The sequence below is a fragment of the Eurytemora carolleeae genome, unplaced genomic scaffold (genome assembly GCF_000591075.1).
Source record: "Eurytemora carolleeae unplaced genomic scaffold, Eaff_2.0 scaffold174, whole genome shotgun sequence".
Taxonomy (NCBI): domain Eukaryota; kingdom Metazoa; phylum Arthropoda; class Copepoda; order Calanoida; family Temoridae; genus Eurytemora; species Eurytemora carolleeae.
Window position 1 is genome coordinate 319,896 of NW_019396888.1, and position 24,350 is coordinate 344,245.

Sequence of the window (24,350 nt, forward strand, 5' to 3'; positions counted from 1 at the left end):
AAGTGATGAACCAAACTAAACTTGGGTTGGAGAAGAAAAACTTATAATCCCTGTACTTGAAGCGGGGAATTTCTATTAAAACTCAGAAAATTTAAATTTTATTCTTTTTCTCCCTTCAAAGTTAGGGAAGAATCCTGCTCCTCAGAAGTTAAAAAAGAAACATATTAGAATTTAAGAATATGGTAAATATACATTTCATATATCTCATCTTTTTTTAGCAACAATCACAACTAGAGATTCGAAATTAAAATGTTATGACATAAACTATGTAAAACACAAAGCTCTGATCAGAAACTTTCAGGTACACCGTACCAAAAAGGATTGTAAAACAGTGTTTTAAGTTTCCACTGAAGATTTTTGTTACCAATTTGCATAGCCTGCATTTGTATGATCAATTCTGAAAAACCATGCCACAAGTTTATATGACAATTTTAACACTTTTTTTAAAACTGCACGGCAGGCTTTTGAGCAACGTGAAACGAAAATTATTCAAATAAAATTATTAAACCAGGCAAACTTATTAAAGTTTATTAAAGAAGACAATACACCTGTGTACGCCCCTAGGGGAGAAAAGAAATGATGTTATTTTAGTAGAAAACCCCTAAAAGGAGTAGAGAGTATCTTTACATATATTATCCAGAAAGAAAGATGTTTTTACAGGATGAAGACATTATTAATTATGTATGGGGGGGGGAGGGGGTAGGTCTGGTAGGGGGGGGGTGGAGAGATGAATATATAAGATGAATTTATGATCGCGAAGATGTTTCTGAATATAATATCCAATATCTTCATGTTGATATCTAATATCCTTCCTTAAGGGAAAGATATTCAATTGACCATCAAGTGGCAATGTCCGATTTACAACGTTAACATTTAAACCTTTGTCTGATCAAGGGTGATATATCCTTATTTTTCTAGCTGAAAAAAGATTTTATTTTCAAATGGGATTTCTCTATTTACAATAAGAGAATCGTCTGAATTAGACACTTTTCAGAAACGACGATCTCCCTTATTGATACCCAGATCGAAAGGTTTAAAGAGTACCGTTCTGAATCGGACATGCCACGAAATAAATGGATAGCCAGTACAGTCCCTTTGTAAGAGGTTATTTTTTCCAACAAACTCCAGTTCAGGTTAAAAAATTTAATTATTTTTAAAAATGGGTTAACTTTCGGAAGAATCTGAGGAGATTGGCGAAATAGAAGAAGTGAAAATTGTCGAGGATAAAAGGAATGGGCGAGAGGAAAAAATTGATAGAGATTGGAGGGCTGATGGTGGAAATTGAAGATAAAGCTTTAGAAAACTTGACAAAAATTATAATTTCGTCTTGGAGAATTCTATAGAATTTGACGATAAAATGAAACTGCGAGAAGACTAGTGTGTTCAACGAGCTATAAATCAACCAGTACCAAAGGTGAATAGGTTTAAAAAATTCTCTCCTTTCCCGAAATTGAATTAAAAGTTCACACTTTATTTAAATATTTTGAATAAACATATCCTCTCAGTTTTGTAATAAACTATCCAGGTGACGGATTATGAATTCAAATGTGAACAAATGAAAAAATTGTAAAAATAAAGAAATACTGGAATCTTGGAGGTTGGTCTTTGTAGAAAACAAAAATACAAAGTATACATCATATATATATATATATATATATATATGTGTGTAACCCTGTCATTCGTTTTGGCTTGGTAATACTTGGCCTACCTTTCTTTAACACAGGCCAAACATCTAGAAATAAGAGGATTTATAAAAACATTTATTCAGGGTAATATTCACCCAAACAAATCTGTAAATTACTTAAAGGGCAATCCACGTGATTTAAAGTACCCTCTATTCAAAGAGATCATGCTGGTCTGATTCACAGCGCTACATTAATACATTTCTTTCATGCAAAAATGTTTTTTTTTCTACAAAAGTTGATAATTTTCAATTGCGGGTTACAATGAAGGATATTTACCAAAGGAACTGAGTTTTTGTCACAAACTCTACTTTTCTAATCTCTTTATCTTTGCTACCCAATGTCTGATATTTCAAACTATGAATTCTGTTAGACCTAATAATCTAAGTTTGAAATAACAAAGGTTTATGTCATCAGCTTGTAAAGATATAGGGATTAGACAATTTGAGTTTGGGACTAAAACTCAGTTCATTTATATCATTACTATTAGAAAAACCACTATATCTTTCTAATTATTACTCAGATAAAGTTTTATTGAGGTATCGTTGTGAATCTGACATGAAACACTTAAAATTTAGGGTACATTGCGTCAATAATCTTTTTACTTAACGAAAATGGAAGATACGAAATCATAATCTTTCGTAATAGGTGAAATGATTTTAAAAATACTGAAAGTATCAGAATTGGGCTGTAATGAAATTAATTAAACAGAAAAAGGTTTAGAATAGTATATATTAAACTTGATTTGACAGAGTTAGCTAGGATACCATGTAAAATAGCTTGAACAGTGTTAAACATGATAATGTCTATTTTACTTATAAGTTTTAATCACACAAATAAGGGTTTAGAAAAGCGTGCAAACAGCTAAATAAAAAACTAAAATGATTTAAGTCAGCGGGTTAATTATAGATATAAAAAGGTTTAGAATAGCTTTTAATGAAATTAAAGAATAAAAACTAGGATTCGAATGGGTTTTATAAATGGAGTTGAATACACAGTGCAAGGTTATGAATGGCTTGTATAAATGGAGTTGAATAAACAGAATAAGGTTTAGAATAGCTAGTAATGGAGATATCAACAGAACAAGGTTTAGAAAACCTTGTAATGGAGATATATCAACAGAACAAGGTTTAGAAAACCTTGTAATGGAGATATATCAACAGAACAAGGTTTAGAAAACCTTGTAATGGAGATATATCAACAGAACAAGGTTTAAAAAACCTTGTAATGGAGATATATCAACAGAACAAGGTTTAAAAAACCTTGTAATGGAGATATATCAACAGAACAAGGTTTAGAAAACCTTGTAATGGAGATATATCAACAGAACAAGGTTTAAAAAACCGTGTAATGGAGATAAATGAACAGAACAAGGTTTAGAATATCTTGTAATGGAGATAAATGAGCAGAAAATGGTTTAGGATACCTTGTAATAGACATAAATGAACAGAACAAGGTTTTGAATAGCTTGTAATGGAGATAAATGAACAGAACAAGGTTTAGAATAGCTTGTAATGGAGATAAATGAACAGAACAAGGTTTAGAATAGCTTGTAATGGAGATAAATGAGCAGAACAAGGTTTAGAATAGCTTGTAATGGAGATAAATGAACAGAACAAGGTTTAGAATACCTTGTAATAGAGATAAATGGTACAGAATTAAAAGATGGTACAGAATAAAAAGATGGTATAGAATAAAAAGATGGTACAGAATAAAAAGATGGTACAGAATAAAAAGATGGTACAGAATAAAAAGATGGTACAGAATAAAAAGATCGTAAAGAATAAAAAGATCGTAAAGAAAAACATATGGCATAGAATAAAAAAGTAGAATTAAATTTAAAAAAAATAAGATTTAGAATATATTAAAGTATAATTGAATAAACAGATTAGAATTAAGATATATATCAAAATATATGTATATAATGTAGAACTAGATTATAAAGCAGAAAATGTTGATTAAAGATTGAAGAAAATAAAGAACCATCAACATCAACTTTTCTAAAGTTATAAAGATGACTCCGCAATTTTCTCACAGAGGAAAACTATTCCCAGTGTTCACTAAAAGTGAGCATATATATATTCCTACATATATCTCTATATTTTTACTTACATACAAGCTGAGGGGCCCGACGTTGCCCGTGGAAATTTTTGTTGAACAAATTTCTGCAATTTTTTTTGAAAAATCATTTTTTCGATTTTTTTCTGCCTAAAATACCCCCGGCCACCTATGAGTGTCCACAAAAAAATTCAGCCCAATATCGTTCCAGCCGTTTGACAGGCTATACGCAACATATATATGGATGTCTTGTTTTATTATATATATATATCTTCAATTCTACATAGTTTCGAGTTTTAACTTTTTTGTAAGTTTTTTCAGAATTTCACTCTGTTTTTGTTTTACTTCTGACGTTGATGATGTGATTAAGGACAACTATTATAATTATTTTGTTTTGATAATTATACACAATACAACAATTTTGATGGGTGACGTCATATTAGGATAGGTTGTTACCATATTCAATTTCATCAAAATTTGTGTTTACATTCCATCTTCCTTCCCATTTTCTTATTTCCTGTTCCTCTTCACCACCATCTTCCTCCTCTTTTCCTACACTTCCTGTTCCTCTTCACCATCCACCTTCCTCCTCTATTCCCACACTTCCTGTTCCTCTTTACTTCACCTTCCTCCTCCTTTCCCACACTTCCTGTTCCTCTTTACCACCATCTTCCTACTCTTTTCCCACACTTCCTGTTCCTCTTCACTTCACTTTCCTCCTCCTTTCCCACACTTCCAGTTCCTCTTTACCATCCATCTTTCTCCTCTTTTCCCACACTTCCTGTTCCTCTTTACAATCCATTTTTATCCCACTTTCTCACACTTCCTGTTCCTCTTTACCACCATCTTCCTCCTCTTTTCCCACACTTCCTGTTCCTCTTTACTTCACTTTCCTCCTCCTTTCCCACACTTCCAGTTCCTCTTTACCATCCATCTTTCTCCTCTTTTCCCACACTTCCTGTTCCTCTTTACAATCCATTTTTATCCCACTTTCTCACACTTCCTGTTCCTCTTTACCACCATCTTCCTCCTCTTTTCCCACACTTCCTGTTCCTCTTTACTTCACTTTCCTCCTCCTTTCCCACACTTCCAGTTCCTCTTTACCATCCATCTTTCTCCTCTTTTCCCACACTTCCTGTTCCTCTTTACAATCCATTTTTATCCCACTTTCTCCCATCTCCCCCCCCCTTTTCTCATAAACTCTGTTCCTCTTTACCTTTCATCTTCCTCCCATTTCCCACACTTCCTGTTCCTCTTTACCTTCAATCTTTCTCTCCCTTTTTTCACACTTCCTGTTCCTCTTTACCTTCCATCTTCATCTCCCTTTCCCACACTTCCTGTTCCTCTTTACCATTCATCTTTCTCCCATTTCCCACACTTCCTGTTCCTCTTTACCATCCATCTTCCTCCCATTTCCCACACTTCCTGTTCCTCTTTACTTTCAATCTTTCTCTCCCTTTCCCACACTTCCTGTTCCTTTCCCACACTTCCTGTTCCTCTTTACAATCCATCTTTCTCTCCCTTTCCCATACTTCCTGTTCCTCTTTACCATCCATCTTCCTCCCATTTTCTACACTTCCTGTTCCTCTTTACTTTCAATCTTTCTCTCCCTTTCCCACACTTCCTGTTCTTACCCTTTCTCCCTCTTCCGCCAATAACCCCCGCCCCTATTCGCGTCTTGTAATTTATTTTTGTCTTGTATCATCAAATATAATATTTTGAGAGAAATTTTGAATATAAAATATTTCAAATATTTTCCATTAGACGTGTTATTCATATTTTTCTGGTCGGATGAAGAATAAAAATGCAATATGGCGAATATTGCCGAAGTGAAAGAAGAAAAATATACAGAAGACCCGACTCTTCAAATGCAAAAAACTCTGCTCCGCAAATGTTTACGTAGAAAAAAAATAAAATAGAAAATATTATATAGCGAGTCTCGTAAATCATAAGACTTTAAAGAGGTTTCTAAAAGTCTGTTTACATTAAATTATTAATCTAATAAGTAACAAAATATGTACAAGGTGACTTATGTTCATAGAGTCTCACACAATCCCCTTAATAATTTACATTTGGGTTGTTGACTTTTTATGTAATGTTTAATAAATCTCAATATTTTATTATGTTGTTTTTTCTGCTGGTAAATCATGTTTTGTTCTATTTTACTAAAAGCTGTTCTATCCATGGTTGTTTCCTGGATATATCCTGTTCTATCCTCGTAATATCCTGTTATATCCGGTTCTATCCTGGTTGTTTCCTGGATATACCCTGTTTTATCCTCGTAATATCCTGTTCTATCCTGTTCTATCCTGGTTGTTTCCTGGATATATCCTGTTTTATCCTCGTAATATCCTGTTCTATCCTGGATATATCCTGTACTATCCTCGTAATATCCTGTTATATCCGGTTCTCTCATGGTTATATCCTGCTTTCTAGTTTTAACTAGTTCTATCTAGTTCTATCTAATTCTATCTAATTTTATCAAGAAATATATCCTGGTTATAACCTGTTCTATCCTGTTCTATTCTGTTCTATTCAGTTCTATTCTGTTCTATTCTGTTCTATCCTGTTCTATTCTGTTCTATTCTGTTCTATTCTGTTCTATTCTGTTCTATTCTGTTCTATTCTGTTCTATTCTGTTCTATTCTGTACTATTCTGTTATATACTTTTCTATTCTGTTCTATCCTGTTCTATTCAGTTCTATTCTGTTCTATTCTGTTCTATTCTGTTCTATTCTGTTCTATTCTGTTCTATTCTGTTCTATTCTATTCTATCCTGTTCTATCCTGGTTATATCCTGTTCTATTCTGTTCTATCCTGTTCTATCCTGTTCTATTCTGTTCTATCCTGTTATATTCTGTTCTATCCTGTTCTATCCTGTTATATTCTGTTCTATTCTGTTCTATCCTGTTCTATTCTGTTCTATCCTGTTCTATTCTGTTCTATCCTGTTCTATCCTGTTCTATCCTGTTCTATTCTGTTCTATTCTGTTCTATCCTGTTATATTCTGTTCTATCCTGTTATATTCTGTTCTATCCTGTTCTATTCTGTTCTATTCTGTTCTATCCTGTTATATTCTGTTCTATTCTGTTCTATTCTGTTCTATTCTGTTCTATCCTGTTCTATCCTGTTCTATCCTGTTCTATCCTGTTCTTTCCTGTTCTATTCTGTTCTATAAAGCTCTATAGATTGAATATCCCCAGGTTAGAATGAATCCATGAGAAACAAGTTTAAGTGCGTATACTGTAGTGTATATACAATAATATATAACAATAACACTATGTACATCAATGGATGCATAATAGTTACTTTTTCCATTCACTCTTCTCACTCACTCACTTTATATCTTTCTCAAGTCACTCTTTCACTCACTCAAAATGTTGAATGGAGCAAGGGATAGGAAGAAGTGAATAGTATGACTAGAAGGACTAGAAGAAACTGATTAAAAACAAGAAGTAGGATATGAATGCAAAAAGAGAAGTAGAGGAACTTATTTCTCACCCAAAACTCAAATCTTCTAATACCTATATCTTTGCACCCTCATGGCGTAAACCTTTGAAATATTTGATTTAGCAGAATGCACAGATTGAAATATCAAAGGTCATACGACATCAAGTTGTAGAGATATAAGAATTTGAAAATTTTTAGGATTCATTTGAGACATATAAACGTTTTAATGATGTATAATTACTGAGTTTGAGTGCAAAATAGACTTTCAAAATCATCCATTTGGGTGGTTACGTTTTGAGAATCGATTTTTTTTATTATTAAAGACCGACGAAAAAAATGTAACAAAAATTCTACAGTAAATTAATTAGTTGTTTTGGAACAGCTTTTCAGAAAATAAAAATTAACTCTCATCATCAAATAAGTAATCTTATTCAGTCTTTTAGTTTTTTGTAATCTTTCATTGTTCACAAACAATTTCTGTAGATTTTCTGGAATTTTTATTGAAAAGACGACATTTGAAGGAATTTTTATCATCGTTTTTTAGTAATTAAAAAAATCGATTCTCAAAACGTAACCATCCTAATGGATGATTATTAACGTCGACTTTGCGCTCAAACTCAGTAATTATACAGCATTAAAACGTTTTAAATGTCTCAAATAAATCCTAACAAAATTCTCCACAATACTACATTCTCACTTCAACTACCATACATTGCCGGTCACTCCTTTTAAGAAATAGTACAAAGTGAAAGTTCAAAAGCAATAGAACGATTATGATTGAGTTTACGCAAAAGAAACATGAGCTAGTGAAAGGAACTAAACAATGATGAGAAATTAGAATAAAGAATGAAAAAAGTTTAGGATTCGGATAGGACTTGTTATTTTGTACAGTGTGCAATCAGAAAGATTTACAAGAATAATAATGAAAAGAAATATTGAAGAGAACGAAACATTTAGAAGTTTGGGGAGGAGAGGATAAAGATATTTATTATGAAACCGACTTACTCGACTGATCTGTAGGTTGGGGTTGGAGTAAAGCTCATCATTTTCTTATTTTCATCCAGGTTTGTCTGCTCCAGGGGGGGTATATGCTGAGACGGGTGAGGGGAGTTAGGATGACTGTATCCCTTCCCAGGGATGATAGGACGTTTCAGGTACGGTGGATCATACTTAGGCAGGGCAGACTTTCTCCTAAACAATAATTAATTTATTAGTTATCTATATTAAATATATTCCTTATGTGCAAAGTAAAATAATTGTATTTAAATACTTAAAGTATATTATTTTACAACTGAAAAAAGACTGAAGACATTAGACCCTCTATTTCAAGATGTGCATGCCTTGAAATCTTCGTCTGAGAAAAAATAATGAGAAATATATTCTTGTTTTTTTTTCCTTAGGAAAATTTATAATATTTTTAGAAACCATGATTAAGCAATTTTCAATGATTCTGTAAAAAATGATATAATTATTTCTTTGGGCACCATATAATGCTCCAGACAACCAGCTTCTCTACGGGACCTTGCTGACACTTATCTAACTTTTAATGAGGTATAGGTTCGTGTCAGAATCATCGGATAGAAATAAAATTTACAATTTGATCATTCATACACCCGATTTGATTTTTTGTGAACGCTCCCTTTAACTAAATAAAGATTTAAGATACCATAATGCATGTTTTTTTATTGACAAGAATGATTTGTTCATGTATCTTACATCATTCTGAGTTTTACCCCATATTTTAAAAAAAAGTTTAAAATAAAATTGATTAGTTTAAAAACCACATTTATAAAACATTCTGAACCGGGATGTTCAAATCAATCATGAAAACAACAGTCTTTAATTGATTAGTTCAAAAACCACAAATGTAAAATATTGTAGAATATCTTTGCAATCACAAATATAAATTAGGATTTGTTGGTTAGTTCCAAAATCGCTAATCTTTTTAAAATGGATTTTTTTATCGAATTAGAATTCTTTAGGAGAACGGATTTCTTTCAAGACCAATTCTAAACTAGAATTGAACAGATATGTACAAAGCTAGAAGTATAAGACCCAGGGTAAGGGAAGGATTGGATTGAGGTAGAATTATATTCTGACACCATCTCATACTTGCAGGCTTATCCTGGAACATATTATCTATTTTCAGAACTAGAAGATTTATTAGAGGACAGGGAAGTGGTTTCCCTAGATACTTAATAGTCAATACTCATCCATGAAATAGTTCTAGAATATCTAGAAATAGGTATAAATGTCTAGAAATAAGTATAAATGTCTAGCAATAGGCATACATGTCTAGGGATAGGTTTAGGGTGACTAGCCGTACGTTTAGAATGTCTAGAGAAGGGTTTGGATGTCTAGAGATAGGTTTAGGATGTCTATAAATAAGTTTTAAAATGTCTAGATATAGTTTGGGGTAACAAAAGATAAGTAAAATATGTCTACTATCTAAAAACAGGTTTAGGATGACAAGAGATAGGTTTAGGATGTCTATAGATAGGATTAAAATTTCTAGATATAGGTTAATGATGTCTAGAAATAGGTTTATGATGTCTAGAGATAGGTTTAGAATGTCTAGAGATAGGGGTAGGATGACTAGAGAACGGTTTTGGGTGACTAAAGATAGGTAAAGTACAGGATATCTGATATCTAGAGATAGGTTTAGATTACCACAGATAGGTTTTGTATGTTTTCAAATAGGTTTTGTGAAAGATAGGTACACAATGTCTACTAATATCTAGATATAGGCTCAAAATGTCTAGAGCTAGGTTTGCGGTGACTAGAGATAGGTTTAGGATGTCTAGAGAAGCAATTAGCATGATTAAGGATGACTAAAGTTCGAAAGAAAATTAAGAGGGAGCAAAGACCAGTTTTAAGATGACAAAAGAGATTTAAAATTACTTTAAACTCAAGAGAAACCTAGCCTTGATGTTGGAGAAGACATAAGACTGAATTAGCTCCGAGATATAAAAGGAAACTAGGAAATAAATTGGTCAAGGTTCAGATAGAACATGCCAATCCTGGAATATTAAAGGGATTATTCAACATGTTTCACGTGGAACTGAGTATAATCCTGACAAATGTTATATGTTGAAACTTGAAGGGGTTTATTTTAACTGTTTTGTCCGTCCTACATTCATTTTATAAATATATGGAGTCATGGGGAAAAGGGTTAAAGCCTATTCATCGATCTCTTATTTTATTATTGTTTAATAATCTGCCCCCAAGGTACTCCACATAGCTGAAAAAAAGTTTACGGGACGATTATTCCAAGGAATAGATACGGAATGATTGTCCCGTAAATTTTTTTCAGCATGTCATACCTTTAGCTCTATGTAGTATCTGAGAGATTGATGTATTCTTTATTCAGTCAAGCAAGGTTCCACCCTTCACTTAATTTCCACAAATTTATAATGGCCTTTACCGGAACTAAATTGAACCGGAAAAAATAGGAAACTCTACTTAACAACCAATCAAATAGTAATTGAACTTCTTTTCAATAAAATTGATTTTTTTGACCCAAATTTATTCCAATTTTAAACTAAAAGAAAGAACCTCATGTTTGTGAAGAATTAAATGCTTTAAATCTAAAAAGAAAACCAATTTTTTTCCAATATCCTGCACTTGAAATAAGTGTTAGCCATTCAGAACCCGATATTTCAAGCTTACAGTTTACGGTTTACAGTTTACAGTTTACAGTTTACAGTATACAGTTTACAGTTTACAGGTGCAGAAACCTTTCAAGCTTACAGTATACAATTTACAGGTGCAGAAAACTTTCAAGATGCAAAAACTTAAGGAAAGGTTCTTAATAGTTTCATGAACGTTTTATAGTTTGTTAACGTTAAAACAAGTTTAATAAACAGTACGTTAAGATGTACATTTTTTTAATCAGTTTTAAACTTTAAAAGTTTAATTAAAGCTGTCTCTAGCTGTAATACTTTTTGTAATATACGTTACGCTAACTTTTAAAAGTTTTGGTGTAACTGGAAACATTTTAATTCGCTGATTGGACGGATTTCATTTACTTTTTAACGTTATTGTAAACATTGTACAGCTTTTGTATACATTGTTACAGCTTTAATATACAGTGTTATGCTTTTTATGTACTTTGTTACACCTTTGATATATGTTGTTACACCTTTGATATACGTTGTTACACCTTTGATATACGTTGTTACAGCTTTGGTATACCTCGTTACAGCTTTGGTATACATTGCTACACCTTTGATTTATATTGTTACAGCTTTGGTATACGTTGTTATAGCTGTGGTATACAGTCCTAATCAGAAAGACCCGAACTTAATTTACAATTAATCAGAAGATTTCACAATCTAATTTTACAAATATGTTTGATGAAACGATAATCACAAATAGCCCTAATCCTGCTATTTCCAAAATGCCGTCTGCCTTTTTTGGTCTTCTTAAATTGCCTCAGATATTTATGTTAAGTCACTGTAAAGTGAACTCTCAATAAATTCCGGGTCTTTCTGATTATGACTGTACATTTTTACAGCTTTGGTATACATTGTTAAAATTCACGTACAAGATCTTGGTTGCAGTTTTATCAAGCAGTTAACTAAAATACTGACAACAAAATTCATTTCTTTATGAAAAGCTGGTTTTTTGGTATGCAATAATTTTCATTGAATCCCGCTATACTCTAAAATCTTTTCATTTGATTTAAATAAGAAAGTTTCCATTGAATCCCACCAGGTTTCCAATGGCTTTACAACTGTTCTCTCGCAAACATTACAGTCAAAAATTGATCCCATTCTAGGCAACATTATTAAACTTTCCCGTCCTGCTTTTTTTCTCTTAAAACCACTATACAAATATAAGAATATCAATTGTTTACACCATTAAAATTCAAAAACCTACAACAATTTATTTTTTAGGCTAGGGCGAATTGAAGGGTGGGGTGGGGGGGGGGAATTATTTGTTTTTAGCTACAGGGCTGTTCTATATAACGTTGGAAGGCCCTTCACAAAAAAGTGAAAACAAAAGCTAGTCATCCACATATCTATAAGCAACCTGATTTAATATTTAAAAAAGGGTGTGTTATAAGAGTTAAAACCAAAAAAAAAGCATGTTTTTGTAAGGAACAATATCTAATAACTTTGTAACCAGATCGAATATGTCAACAGCAAACAAAAGGTGTACGCAAAACTTTGGCTTCTTATGCCTTTTAGTTTGACTTCCTCAGTGGAGACATTTTTCCTCGCCGTAAAAACCATTCCTCCAGCTCTTGATTTTCATTTTCTCATGATCCAGCTTCATAGAGAATTTTAGATATCTCTTGGACGATCTTAAATGTCTTGCAATTGGTTTGTCAACATTTTCTAGAAACTAGCTTCCTTTTCCGCAGGCTGCTTCTGCTGCTGATGAACCTTGTACTGATTAAAAATTGGAATTTGTGAATTTTGTGAAAAAAATCCGCACACATTTCAAAGATTTTTTCAATGCAGTGTTTAATGAAAAATCCCGCCGGGTTTCAATTAAAATTTTTATTTATGCTTGCACAGGTGAAAACCAGCTTTTTACAAAGGAATGTCATTTACTCTCAGACAAATTAAAACCAATGGAAATTTAAACCCCCGAGGGATTCAATGATAAACCTGAGGGCGTCTGAGAGTAAATGATACATTTGTTACAACACAAAAACTTGCAATGTAACATGAGAACAACATGCCGACGAAATATGTACCGATCCTAGTGCACTGCACTGAATCTACAGATCATACAGCACTGTAATTTTATGTGCAGACCCTAGTCCACTGTACTGTATGTATTGGTCCTAGTGCACTATATTGTATGTACAGATGCTAGTGCACTGCACTTTATGTAGATACCCTTGTGCACTGTGCTGTAAATACATATCATAGTGGACTAAACTTTATGTACAGATCCTAGTGCACTGAACTGTATGTACAGATCATAGTGCACTGAACTGTATGTACAGATCCTAGTGCACTGAACTTTATGTACAGATCCTAGTGCACTGAACTGTATGTACAGATCCTAGTGCACTGAACTGTACGTACAGATCCTAGTGCACTGAACTTAATGCACAGATCCTAGTGCACTGAACTGTATGTACAGATCCTAGCGCACTGAAATTTATGTACAGATCCAAGTGCACTGAACTGTATATACAGATCCTAGTGCACTGACATTTTATGTACATATCCTATTGCACTGAACTTTATGTACAGATCCTAATGCACTGAACTTTATGTACAGATCCTAGTGCACTGAACTTTATGTACAGATCCTAGTGCACTGAACTGTATGTACAGATCCTAGAACACAGTACTGTATTTACAGATCAATGGTGCACTGTACTCTGTGCAAATTGTACACACTGTGTACACTGTACGGAGTACAGAGTCTTTCATACTGAAGTCCAGGTTATACAATACAGGACGACAAGCTCCATATTCTCAAGCATAATAATGTAACCGTGAAGGGTAGGGTGATATGGTACAGTGGAATCTGGAGTTCCTTGCCACCAAACGTGTTTATCTTTACAAAAAACTAGTTCTTGAAGATTTTCCTTGGCGTCACCCATACCTTCCAATCTTACTCAGGCAAAGCATAGTTCATATTTCGCGGAGAAATGAGGCTTGATAGATGCAATTCAGGCAAGCCCAGTCTAGGACTTTATTCTGGCTAAAAACAGGGGAGAGGGGGGGGGGGCTTGCATTCTCCTGTTTTCTGATAACTAACCTCAAACATAATGACAGGTTTTTGTAAACTACAATAGACCTGAATAAATAAAACAATAATAAAGAATATTTATAAGTATGACATGGAGTACGTTAAGTATATCGTTAAGTGCAATTACCAAAATTTGTTATTCAGCTAAAAAATATTCATTTTTATTTCTTGAAAATGAATCTTCTCTGCAGGCGAAAATATGAATGAAAATAATTAGAAAAGAAGACGTAAAAAGTGTTTGGGCTATTTTTAGTAAAAATTAAATTAAAATCTAATAATATCTTTGTGACGTATTACTCTATTTAATGAGTTCTACAATTTCATTCAACATTTTTATATTTTAATAAAATATTATATTTTTCATTTTTTAGAAATGGAGTCATGAAAATTTTAACAAAGTTTTGTCCAAGCCAAAAGTGTGGAACATTATGCTTGGAAAAAACAAGTTTATTTATATTTTTTGGTGGAATGTAAACAATAACGTAATGTAAACTAAACATAACGTTTACCAATAAACGATAAAAAGCCATTTACTGACAAAAAGTCAAAAAAGTTATAATTTTTCTTCTTCTATTAAATCCAAAGACAAGCAGTTAAAAGAGAAAAAATGTAAAATGTACGTAACGAATTAATAAAACCTTAGTTTACTCATCAAAGCCAGGGAAGCGCCCTAAAAGCCTAGTATATACATATATAAGTATATATACATATTTGTATATTTATATGTTAGCTGTAGCTGACCAAACGGCTGAACCGAATGGGCTGACATTTTTTGAGGGAACCCATCGGTACCCGGGGAGTAACATATATGCTAAAAAAGATTCAAAATTTAAAAAAAGTTCCACGGGCAACGCCGGGCACTTCAGCTAGGGTTTTATAAAAATGTATAACAAAGGATGCTTGTTACCTGTAGCAGAGTGCAAGTATAGCGAAGAGAATAAAGATCCCTCCTACACCAACCACCAGAACTATCACCATCATGATAGTGTCGCTGTCGCTCTCTTTTACTACACAAACATGCACAATTCATGCAGTCCTCCAGCCACTCGAGATTAAGAAAAAGAGTGGATCAAGCATTAATCCCGATATCCACCATTCTAAAGTTCCCAGCTCTGATAAGGAGAGGTCAGGGAGGGAATGAGACCTGTTAAGGGGAGGCGGGGAGGGAAATGAGACCTGCTAAGGATTAGGCAGGGAGGGAAATGAGACCTGCTAAGGGGAGGGAAGGGACGGGAATGAAATCTGTTACGGTATAGTAAAGGGAGGGGAAACTTATAAGAGAAAGAGGGGCCGGAGGAGAAAATAAGAAAACAATGTTAGTTGGAAAAGGGGATTATTGATTGCGTACATATTAGTTGTAGGGATTGGTAAACTGTCTGAAGAAGGTTAATTACTTAATTAATTATCCGAACCTGTCCTGTCCTCCCTCCCCTCCCGGACACATCCTTGGTGACAGGTCATATCATTAATAAGTATTTACATGCCGAACACTTTAATTGTTTTCTGACAGAAAATTGTCCCTTTCAACCGCGGATATGTATTTGTAAATGTTTAAACTTCTTCAACTAAACGTGAATCTTTTCTATTAGTCCTTACAGACAGCTTAATGTTTTCAGACGCGTATCTCGGGAAACTATAAAATGGCGCCCGTCTTGTTTTTAAATTCTTAATTATTATTATCTTTAAATCATCATATTAGTTTCATTGAGAACATATTTTGACTATCATAAATATCAATCTCTTAAATTAACCTTAATTGCATTTTTTTTTTTTTTGCGTTGAAAGATTAAATGATCCTGATTTCCTCCCCTTGCATTTTGATTTTGCTTCCCATTGATATATTCCAATAAACCCTTAGCACAATACAGATGAGTTCATGCACAGTTCTTATAGTTAAAAACACCACAACCATTAGTTCTCCAGAGCAGTACAGTACAACAACTGATCCATTTGGCACAGTACAGTACTACAACTGATTAGTCAGGCACAGCACAGAAACACCAGCTGATTAATTAAGCAAAAACACCAACCGATTATTGACCGACATTAAACTCTACCTATAGCAAACTGCGACCAGCGCGAAGCATATGAATATAAGAGCTACTCCAAGTATCAAAACCACCACCAAGAACACAGTGTTAGACTCAGCAGTGTCCACTAGATGGGTCTGTCTCCCAGGTTGAGCGGAGTTCGCTATATTAAATTTAGTAAAAGGGACAATTTTAGATAGTTTGGATAACTCTCCAAATTGAAAAATGTATGGAAAGGTTTCAAGGCTTGTAATATTAATCCTACTTTTGGGGGGTTTAAAGAGAAAAAGTATTTATAAAATCACTTACAGACATGAGTGTGAGATTTAGTGGGTCCCGGATCCTCTCCTGGTGGAAATGTAAAAGCGTCTCTAGGATCCTTGTAAGGTGGAATCAGGGTTGTATGCCAGCTTTCAGCTTTCTCGGAGCAATCCTTCCCTGTCCAACCAGCAAAACAGATACAGGTTGCCATATTGGAGCACACCTAGGAAACAGAAGGAAATATAATTACAGTTCAGAAAATAGATTAAACTCCAAGGGAACATATTTTGAGGACTATTGAAAACACAAAAATAACAGTTTCTGATAGATAGATAGATGTTTCCAGATAACTAATTTTGGAGAAAAAAATAATAAACTAAGTCAATAATCAATGTGAACCTGAATCTGTTTAAAGGGAGAAACTGGCTAGACTTGATAGGTGAGCCGAGAGTGCAGTATTATAGAGGAATTTTTCAGAATTCATTTAAGATCTATGAGTCGTTTTGACGTGGATAATTGTTCAGCAAGAGCGCAAATCTTAAAAATCCTCCTGGATTGTCCATTCTGGAGGGATATTTTGAATGAATCCTGAAAACAATACAATACGGAACTCTCAACTCTCCCTTTAAAAGATGAATATTCAATTAGAAGATTAAAGAGAAGAAGGGGAGGAGAAGAACAAACTTGTAATAGTCAACACAGACCCAATTCATAATATATAAAGTTATTCAATCAAAGGAGATTTTAACTTTAAACTAACTTTTTTGATGATCAAAAAACCTTACCCCCTTTCCCCCGCATTCCATGACTGATCCGTTCCCAACACTGCTCTTAGGACAGTTACCAAAATCTTTGAATAGACCCAGAGATATACAGGTTCTATTCATGCAGATCTTCTCCTCTCCACACTTAGCTCCGTCCTGGACCAATCCCATATCCTGGAAACCCGGACCTAGGCTTCCAGACATCACTTTGCACTCCAGCTGTTGTTTGTTTACGTAACTCTGAAAATAGAAACATGAAAGTTTTCCAATTTTTATGTTCTAAGAATTATTTTGGAACCAAAAGGGACAGATACATAAAAAAAAATATTTCAAATCAATTAACGAATTTACGTCTTGATTTTCTCCAGGAGATTAGAATATTTATAGTATATACCAAGCTCTTTAGTATATAGTATATTTAAGTGCAAGATATCTCGACGAACAATGTAAATATATGGTATTGCTTCACATATTTACAGAAAATTTCCAAAAAAAGGAAAGTATCATTATGGCCCTAACACAGAGACATCTTAGAATGATAAGCAAAGTTGTTGTTTGCTCCAATAAACACAAAGGAATTGAGTTCTTGGAACAAAATAAATATTTAAACCCCAATGTCTGTAGAACTTCATGTTGTAAACCTTTGATATTTCAAACTCAGATTATTTGATCTAACAGAATTCATAGCTTGAAATATATAAGGTCTGCAACATTTGGTTCCAAAGATATAGTGATTAGAAAATCAGAGTTTGTGGCAAAGACTCAATTCCTTTTAGCGGATTTTTAATATTATACACTGATTCTTAAATCCCTAATCTTTGCCACCCATATTGTAGACCTCACCTATTTTAAACAATGAATTATGTTGGATAAAAAAATCCACATCATCAGATGAAAAGATCAATAGGGTTTAGACAATTTGAGTTTACGGCAAAAACTCAGTTCACAAATATTGACATTTTTCCCAGGCAAATCTTTTTTATTTCGACAGTTTATTTTCTTCTCGTTCAGCAGAGTTAATATTTTCGATATAACAGAGTTAATATTTTTAAATTTTTTTTGATCAGGGTTGGGGTTGGAGTATGTTTGAGGGTAAATATATACCTGTGAGTTGATATGAGTTACATCTCCTTCTATTATTGGTTTCCCTTGTCCTTTCATACAGTGAATTGTGCCGCAGTTCACATCACTGAAATAATCTCTCTTAATCATTTTTGAAAATTTATAAAAATTATGAAGCAGAAAATATTTTTAAAGTGTAATAAAGGCATACAAAATAATTATTATTGAAAACTTAGTTTAATATTTTCAAATCTTGCTGAAGATTTGAAGATATTATTACTAAGTTATTCGGAGAAATTTGAATATTGAACATGATTCACGTTTTTTGATTAAAAGAAAAGGTGGGATGTGAATATCACTTTTCCATTCTAAGCTTTATATAGGGATATAATTTTTTTTTAACTTTATACTGGGATATAAATTTTTTAACTTAATACAGGGATATAATTTTGTAAAACATACATGTCGGGATATTATTTTTCTAAACTTTATACTGGTGTATAATTTTCCTAAAAATTCCTAGGCTAAATTGTAATAAATAGGTGAACAAGGCAACATTAGCTTTTCCATGGAGAGACTTAAAAGGACAGTTTCAAAACATTGGAGGATTATTAACTTGTTAAAAAGTAACAAGACTTAATTAATCTGAAAAACTGCCGCCGGAAATTCTTAAAACTTGGTTCACTAAGAGACCCGTTATTAAACCAGGGTCTAAATGAGAAATCCATATTTTTCTAGCTGAAAACAATAGATCTTCTATCTTGCTGCAGAGAAATTGAGTAAAGTTGTGAGAATTTAAGACTTTTTATGGAAAAACCGATGATATCTTTCTCCTTGTTACCCAGACGGTGGTTGGTCACGTTGAGCATCGGGCATGCTTCTCTAAAATGAAGGGTCATATGATTATTTCCACGAACACTCCCCTTAACCCCTATTTATTAAAAATAAAATCTACGTAAAATCCATTATTTGTGTAGAAACCCATCTAATCTTAAACTATATATATTTCTCTATACTTGTCTGAAATAGATTAGAATTACTTATTCTTCCTCTCAATTCAAATAAGAATAGGGACGGGTAATTTTTCATCTAGGAATATTGGGAATCTATAAAGGTTGGAGGGGATAACAGGAGAATACATTCTAGCTCTTCTATTGTCTAAACATTCACTTATATTTTTCTATTAATCTATATCTAGCACCAGGACCTTATAGGGGAAGGGGGTAACTTGGTGGCTGCCCCCTGCGATCCATACCGGGGACCGCCCCCTCCCAATGTAGGATCAACATATCAACATATAAATTTTTCAAAGATAATACAGTTATCAGTAGGTCAGTAAAGTTTTTTATTTTATTTAGCAGTTTCCTAGAAAACCAACAAAAAATTGAGATAGAATTTGATAATTAACTTTAAACAATTTTTAATGTGAACAATAGAAATGTTTACCAGTTTTGATAATAAGTTAATACAAATTTACTACTACTGCAGTTTAAATCAAAACTTCGGAGACACCGAAAGAATTTATAAAATGTCGTTTTCTAAACCTACGGACAATAGAATGCTGCAGATATTAAGTATTTAATTGAATAATTATATTAAGCTCTTTAAATCTGTTCCCGCAAATTTCATGGTTATTTATTCATTTTTACAATTACTGAGATTTAGGTATAATAAATAGTCAAAACCCATTCAACATTTTTGAAGACGTCATTTTACAAATTCTTTCGATGTTTGGCCGAAATTCAAGCTTACTACAAAACGTCAAATTTAAGTTAAAGTCAAATACAAAATAATAAGAATAATTGTATAGCAATCACAAAATTATAAAAAGAAAAAAAAATTGTGTGCAGGTTTTTCTTCGCCCCCCCTTCTTCCCCGTACACAAACACCTGGTTATATCATGTCCCTGTCTAGTACAGTGTACAGTGTACAGTATACAGTATATACTAATTTAGTTAATTGCGGTCGTGTATTATCTGCGTACATATTGAAACCAGCTCTCTCTGGGCGGAATTTGTAAACAAGAATAGATGCATCAGTTCGTCTAGTATCTGAGAAGCATAACAGCATTCAATTTTGAATATTTTGATAATTCACATAATATAATAATATGACCAGAATATTTCATAGATTATTTTTCTGAAAATGGATTCCATGTCAGGGTGTGACATCTGTCTTGTGTTTACTTTTCCGCCCAAAGACAGAACACTGCAGTACATAAAATGCGAACACCTCTGAAATCACTTTCCTTGCATTAATACCTTGCTTCACGCTATCAATCATAATAAAGCAGAGGGTATCCAGCTGAGCAGGTTGAGTGGGAGGTTTTGGCCATATTATCGATTTTTAAAATTATATACCAATTTTTTCCTAAATATATTTACGCTTTGTGGAAGTAAATGAGGCATTGCGGTATAGAAAATATACAATTTTTCAAGGAAAATTGTTTTTAACACGGATAAAAGGCATTATACTGCAGTTGTTTATCATATACAATATACCGTATACAAGTATCCATAGTCTCCATAGAGTATTTAAATACACTGCATCATACATAACTATACACAGTTATTTTCATGCATTTGATATTTAGATATTTAGAGTAGATAGTTAGATATTTATAGTAGATAGTTCTAGTTAGATATTTAGAGTAGATAGTCAGATATTTTTAGTAGATAGTAATAGTAGATAATTAGATATTCAGAGTAGATAGTTAGATATTCAGAGTGGATAGTTAAATATTTATAGTAGATAGTTAGATAATCAGTGTAGATAGTTAAATATTCAGAGTTGCTATATAAGAAGTAGATAATCTAATATTCAGAGTACAGTAAAATATCCAATGTACAGTAAACTATCCAATAAGCTGTAATATATCCAATTCACAGTGAGCTATCTAAATTGTACAGTAAACCATCCAATAAGCTGTAATATATCCAATTCACAGTGAGCTATCTAAATTGTACAGTAGAGTATCCACTATCCAATTAGATTATCGTCTTATCAACTGTAAATAAAATCCGGGTTTTTCTGATTAAGACTTTATGATATACAAAAAAACCTTATAATGCATCCCTCACGGGATATCAAAGAAGAATAAAATTAATCCGTCTAAGTCTGCTTAAGATGGAGATAAATTCTTGATTCTAAGATTCACTACACAAAACTATCTAAAATTACCTTAAACTACATTTTCTGTACTCTGTCTCTGCCTCCTCATTCCTTGAGTATTTAAACTTGTTCTGCCCGCAGTTCCCCTGCTGATTCCCCTTCACGTTGTAGGTATTAAAGCATTCCTGGGGGCTAGGGATAGCATTGTGCCCCCACAACAAGGTGCACTGATCCTCCATAGTCGGACACTCCCCACTAAACAGTATATTTGTTCTCATAAATATAAACTCATCGAGAATTCAACCTTTGTGAAGAGTTAAGAAAGTTCCTATAGTGCGGCAAATGCTGCAGTAGCTAAAACTAATAAAATAAAAAGCAACATAAACGATACCATTAACAAGTTTTTTTCTCCAGAATTTATAAATTTTAAATAAGTTTGTAGAATATATAACTTGAAAGGTAGAGAACTCTAGAACCTTATTCAAGAAATTGTTCCAACTAGAAATAATATTGGAATTAGGTCAGGACTGAAAGGAGACAAGAAACATACCTCAATAGAGAGGATTGCAGGATGAGAAACACGCACTAGGGGGATTTTTTTTTAACGTGTATGTATATTTGGAATCAGGGGGGAGGGATAGTACGAAGTAGAAGGGAAAGGGAGTTGTATGAAATAGGATGACTGGTTTGGCAGCTATTCTTGCATGTAATTAATCTGATGATATTTGCATTGTATGATCTTAAAGCGAATACACTGATGCTTGTTACAATGTATTTGAGAATAGTTAATAATTAATATTCTGTAAAATATTGCAATTTCTATAGAATTCAGAGTGAAATACGAGGTTATAAAGTAGACACATAATAATAATAATATCAAACAAGAGCACTGCTAGACTGTCTAATTAACTCATTTCATAAAGATTCAACTTTTAATCCGGGTATTCTAAATTTGTAACAATCATTTACAAGAAAAATCACCCATTTTTCCTCGCCCCCTCAATACGTCCATCTCCCCCCGCCCCCTCCCTTTTCCGTTCGTCTCCCCGCGCCCACTCCCTTTTCCGTCCATCTCCAGAAAATGAAACCCCTTCTAGTGAAAAGAAACAATTGTCTGTTGAATAATTACCTTACAGTTATCACAACAAGGACCTGAGGAGCACTCAGCATCTATTCTCAACCTGCAGGTATAACTGCTACAACAAGGATTACTTTCACATGTTGTATCAGATCCACAATCACAATCCTCTCCATCATCTAGGATACCATTCCCACACTGTCCAGTGGTAATCTCACTGCAACAATAACAAATCTTATTCAATTAGTTTCCCTTGATTAGATATAAACCCGGAGATAAGAACGGAGAAGAGTCTAGGTCTAGACTAGATAACGGGGATGTAACGATCAAGATTAAAAATATCCTTTTCTGTTTAAATAAACGTTGATTGAAGAATTTGAGATAGATTTATGTTTGCGAGGTTCAGCAGATTATACTTTTACAGTTTGGATAAAGGTTTAGGGTTGGGTAAAAACAAGAGATAGAAGAAAGAGATGTCTATATTGGAATAACAACTCTGTTTGTCTCCCACTTGCCGGCCTGAATCTGTTCAAAAGAAACCTAGGAAAATGAAAAAAGAAAAATATAAATTTATTTGATAAAATTTGTTCTGTTCCTAGGCCGGTTGAGCAAACAGAGTGCAGACCCCTGATCCATCCACTTTTGAAACTGGTCAACACTGCACCCTGAGAACTTGTAGGGTTGGATTCCGTCCTCTCCACTAACTGTTGATCTCATGATGCAACCGTGCCAGTCGGAACAACTACATGGATCTATTGCAGCAGCTGAAATAAAATTAAATAAAAAACATTCCATTGATACAAACATGCATTCATACAAGGATATCTGATTACTTCTCTCAGTTCAAGTACCATACCTAGCCAGTCACTACTTTTAAGCTAAAAAAAATCCATTGTGCGTTTTTGCACTCTATCTGTAGAGTTATACGGTTGAGACCAAGTAGACCAAGTACCCAGAGAAAGGTTCAAGGTGAGACTATTCCCCGTTCTAATACTGGAAGAAATGGATTAACCCTTCAATGTTTATCCTGGCATTTTTTGTACTTTGTTCTGTGAAAATACTTTGTACAGAGAAAACATTTTCTTTCTAGTTTTCTGCGTACTTTGTACACTGAGTACATCTAACAGAATGCATAGTTTGAAATATCTAAGGTCTACAACATTGGGATATTGGGATGAAAAGATATAGGGACTAGGAAATCTCAATTCCTTTATGACGATTATTGAATATCTTGTCTTGCACTGAAAATTGTGATGTCACCTGCGACTTAAAATACAGGTATGAACCTGTACTGAATCTTTACAGATTCTTCATTTTCACCTTTTGTATTTGATAATCACAGTAATTGTACTTGATAATCACAGTGATTGTACTTGATAATCACAGTGATTGTACTTGATAATCACAGTGATTGTACTTGATAAACTATTTGATTTAAGTTAACTCTAAAAGATAAACTAAAGAATGGTAAAAGATAATAGATGTTTTCTACAACCTACTCTAGTTCCCCACACTCCCAGAGGGGGTATATATCACAAATATAAATTAATAAAAATATGGGGAAACACGGATAACTACATACTCGGAAACATGAGAATCTAGAAACCTGTAAAAAGGAAACCTAAAAACTTGTAAAAAGGAAACCTAGAAGCCTGTAAAAAGGAAATCTAGAAACCTGTAAAAAGGAAGCCTAGAAAATTTAGCGCACCCGAAACCCTGGAAACAAGGACCTTAACAGCAGGAAATTTAGAGAGCAAAACACCAAGAAATCTAAAAAGTCTAAAACCTGGAAATTGTTTCATCTGAAAATACCAAGAAACTTAAATATCTTAAACCTTAAAAATTGAAAACTTGGATGCAAAGGAACTGAGAAACCTTAAATCTTGATAAACCTTGAACCATGATAAACCCTACCTGAAGGCCGGTCATCATGTCCGAAGCCAAGGTTATGTCCTACAGCATGCGCGAAGTTGCTGGCCAGGATGTGAGGTTCGAACGGATTTACATCTACGCTAATTCCAACTGATCTTGTAGTACAGATCCGTCCTACACTTGCAGTCGTAGTTTCTCCAGTATTGTAGATCCGACCCCTGAAATAAAAGCAAAATTAAAAAGATATTATTTCTCCTAATCT

General features: G+C 33.4%; 1 protein-coding gene across 1 annotated transcript in view; it reads right to left on the bottom strand.

The window, feature by feature from the left end:
- The window catches only part of LOC111709792 (uncharacterized), an 85,400-nt gene that overhangs the window by 13,416 nt on the left and 47,634 nt on the right, over positions 1-24,350 (bottom strand). Inside the window, exons 30-42 of the mRNA XM_023483698.1 lie at positions 24,131-24,306; positions 22,812-22,980; positions 22,268-22,433; positions 21,689-21,723; positions 21,208-21,411; positions 18,070-18,154; positions 16,987-17,205; positions 16,250-16,424; positions 15,968-16,103; positions 15,482-15,501; positions 14,818-14,917; positions 8,196-8,381; positions 1,709-1,732 (exon numbers count right to left, since the gene is read on the bottom strand). Coding sequence (XP_023339466.1) covers positions 1,709-1,732; positions 8,196-8,381; positions 14,818-14,917; positions 15,482-15,501; positions 15,968-16,103; positions 16,250-16,424; positions 16,987-17,205; positions 18,070-18,154; positions 21,208-21,411; positions 21,689-21,723; positions 22,268-22,433; positions 22,812-22,980; positions 24,131-24,306 — 1,695 coding nt within the window. The remainder of the gene's footprint in view (positions 1-1,708; positions 1,733-8,195; positions 8,382-14,817; positions 14,918-15,481; positions 15,502-15,967; positions 16,104-16,249; positions 16,425-16,986; positions 17,206-18,069; positions 18,155-21,207; positions 21,412-21,688; positions 21,724-22,267; positions 22,434-22,811; positions 22,981-24,130; positions 24,307-24,350) is intronic.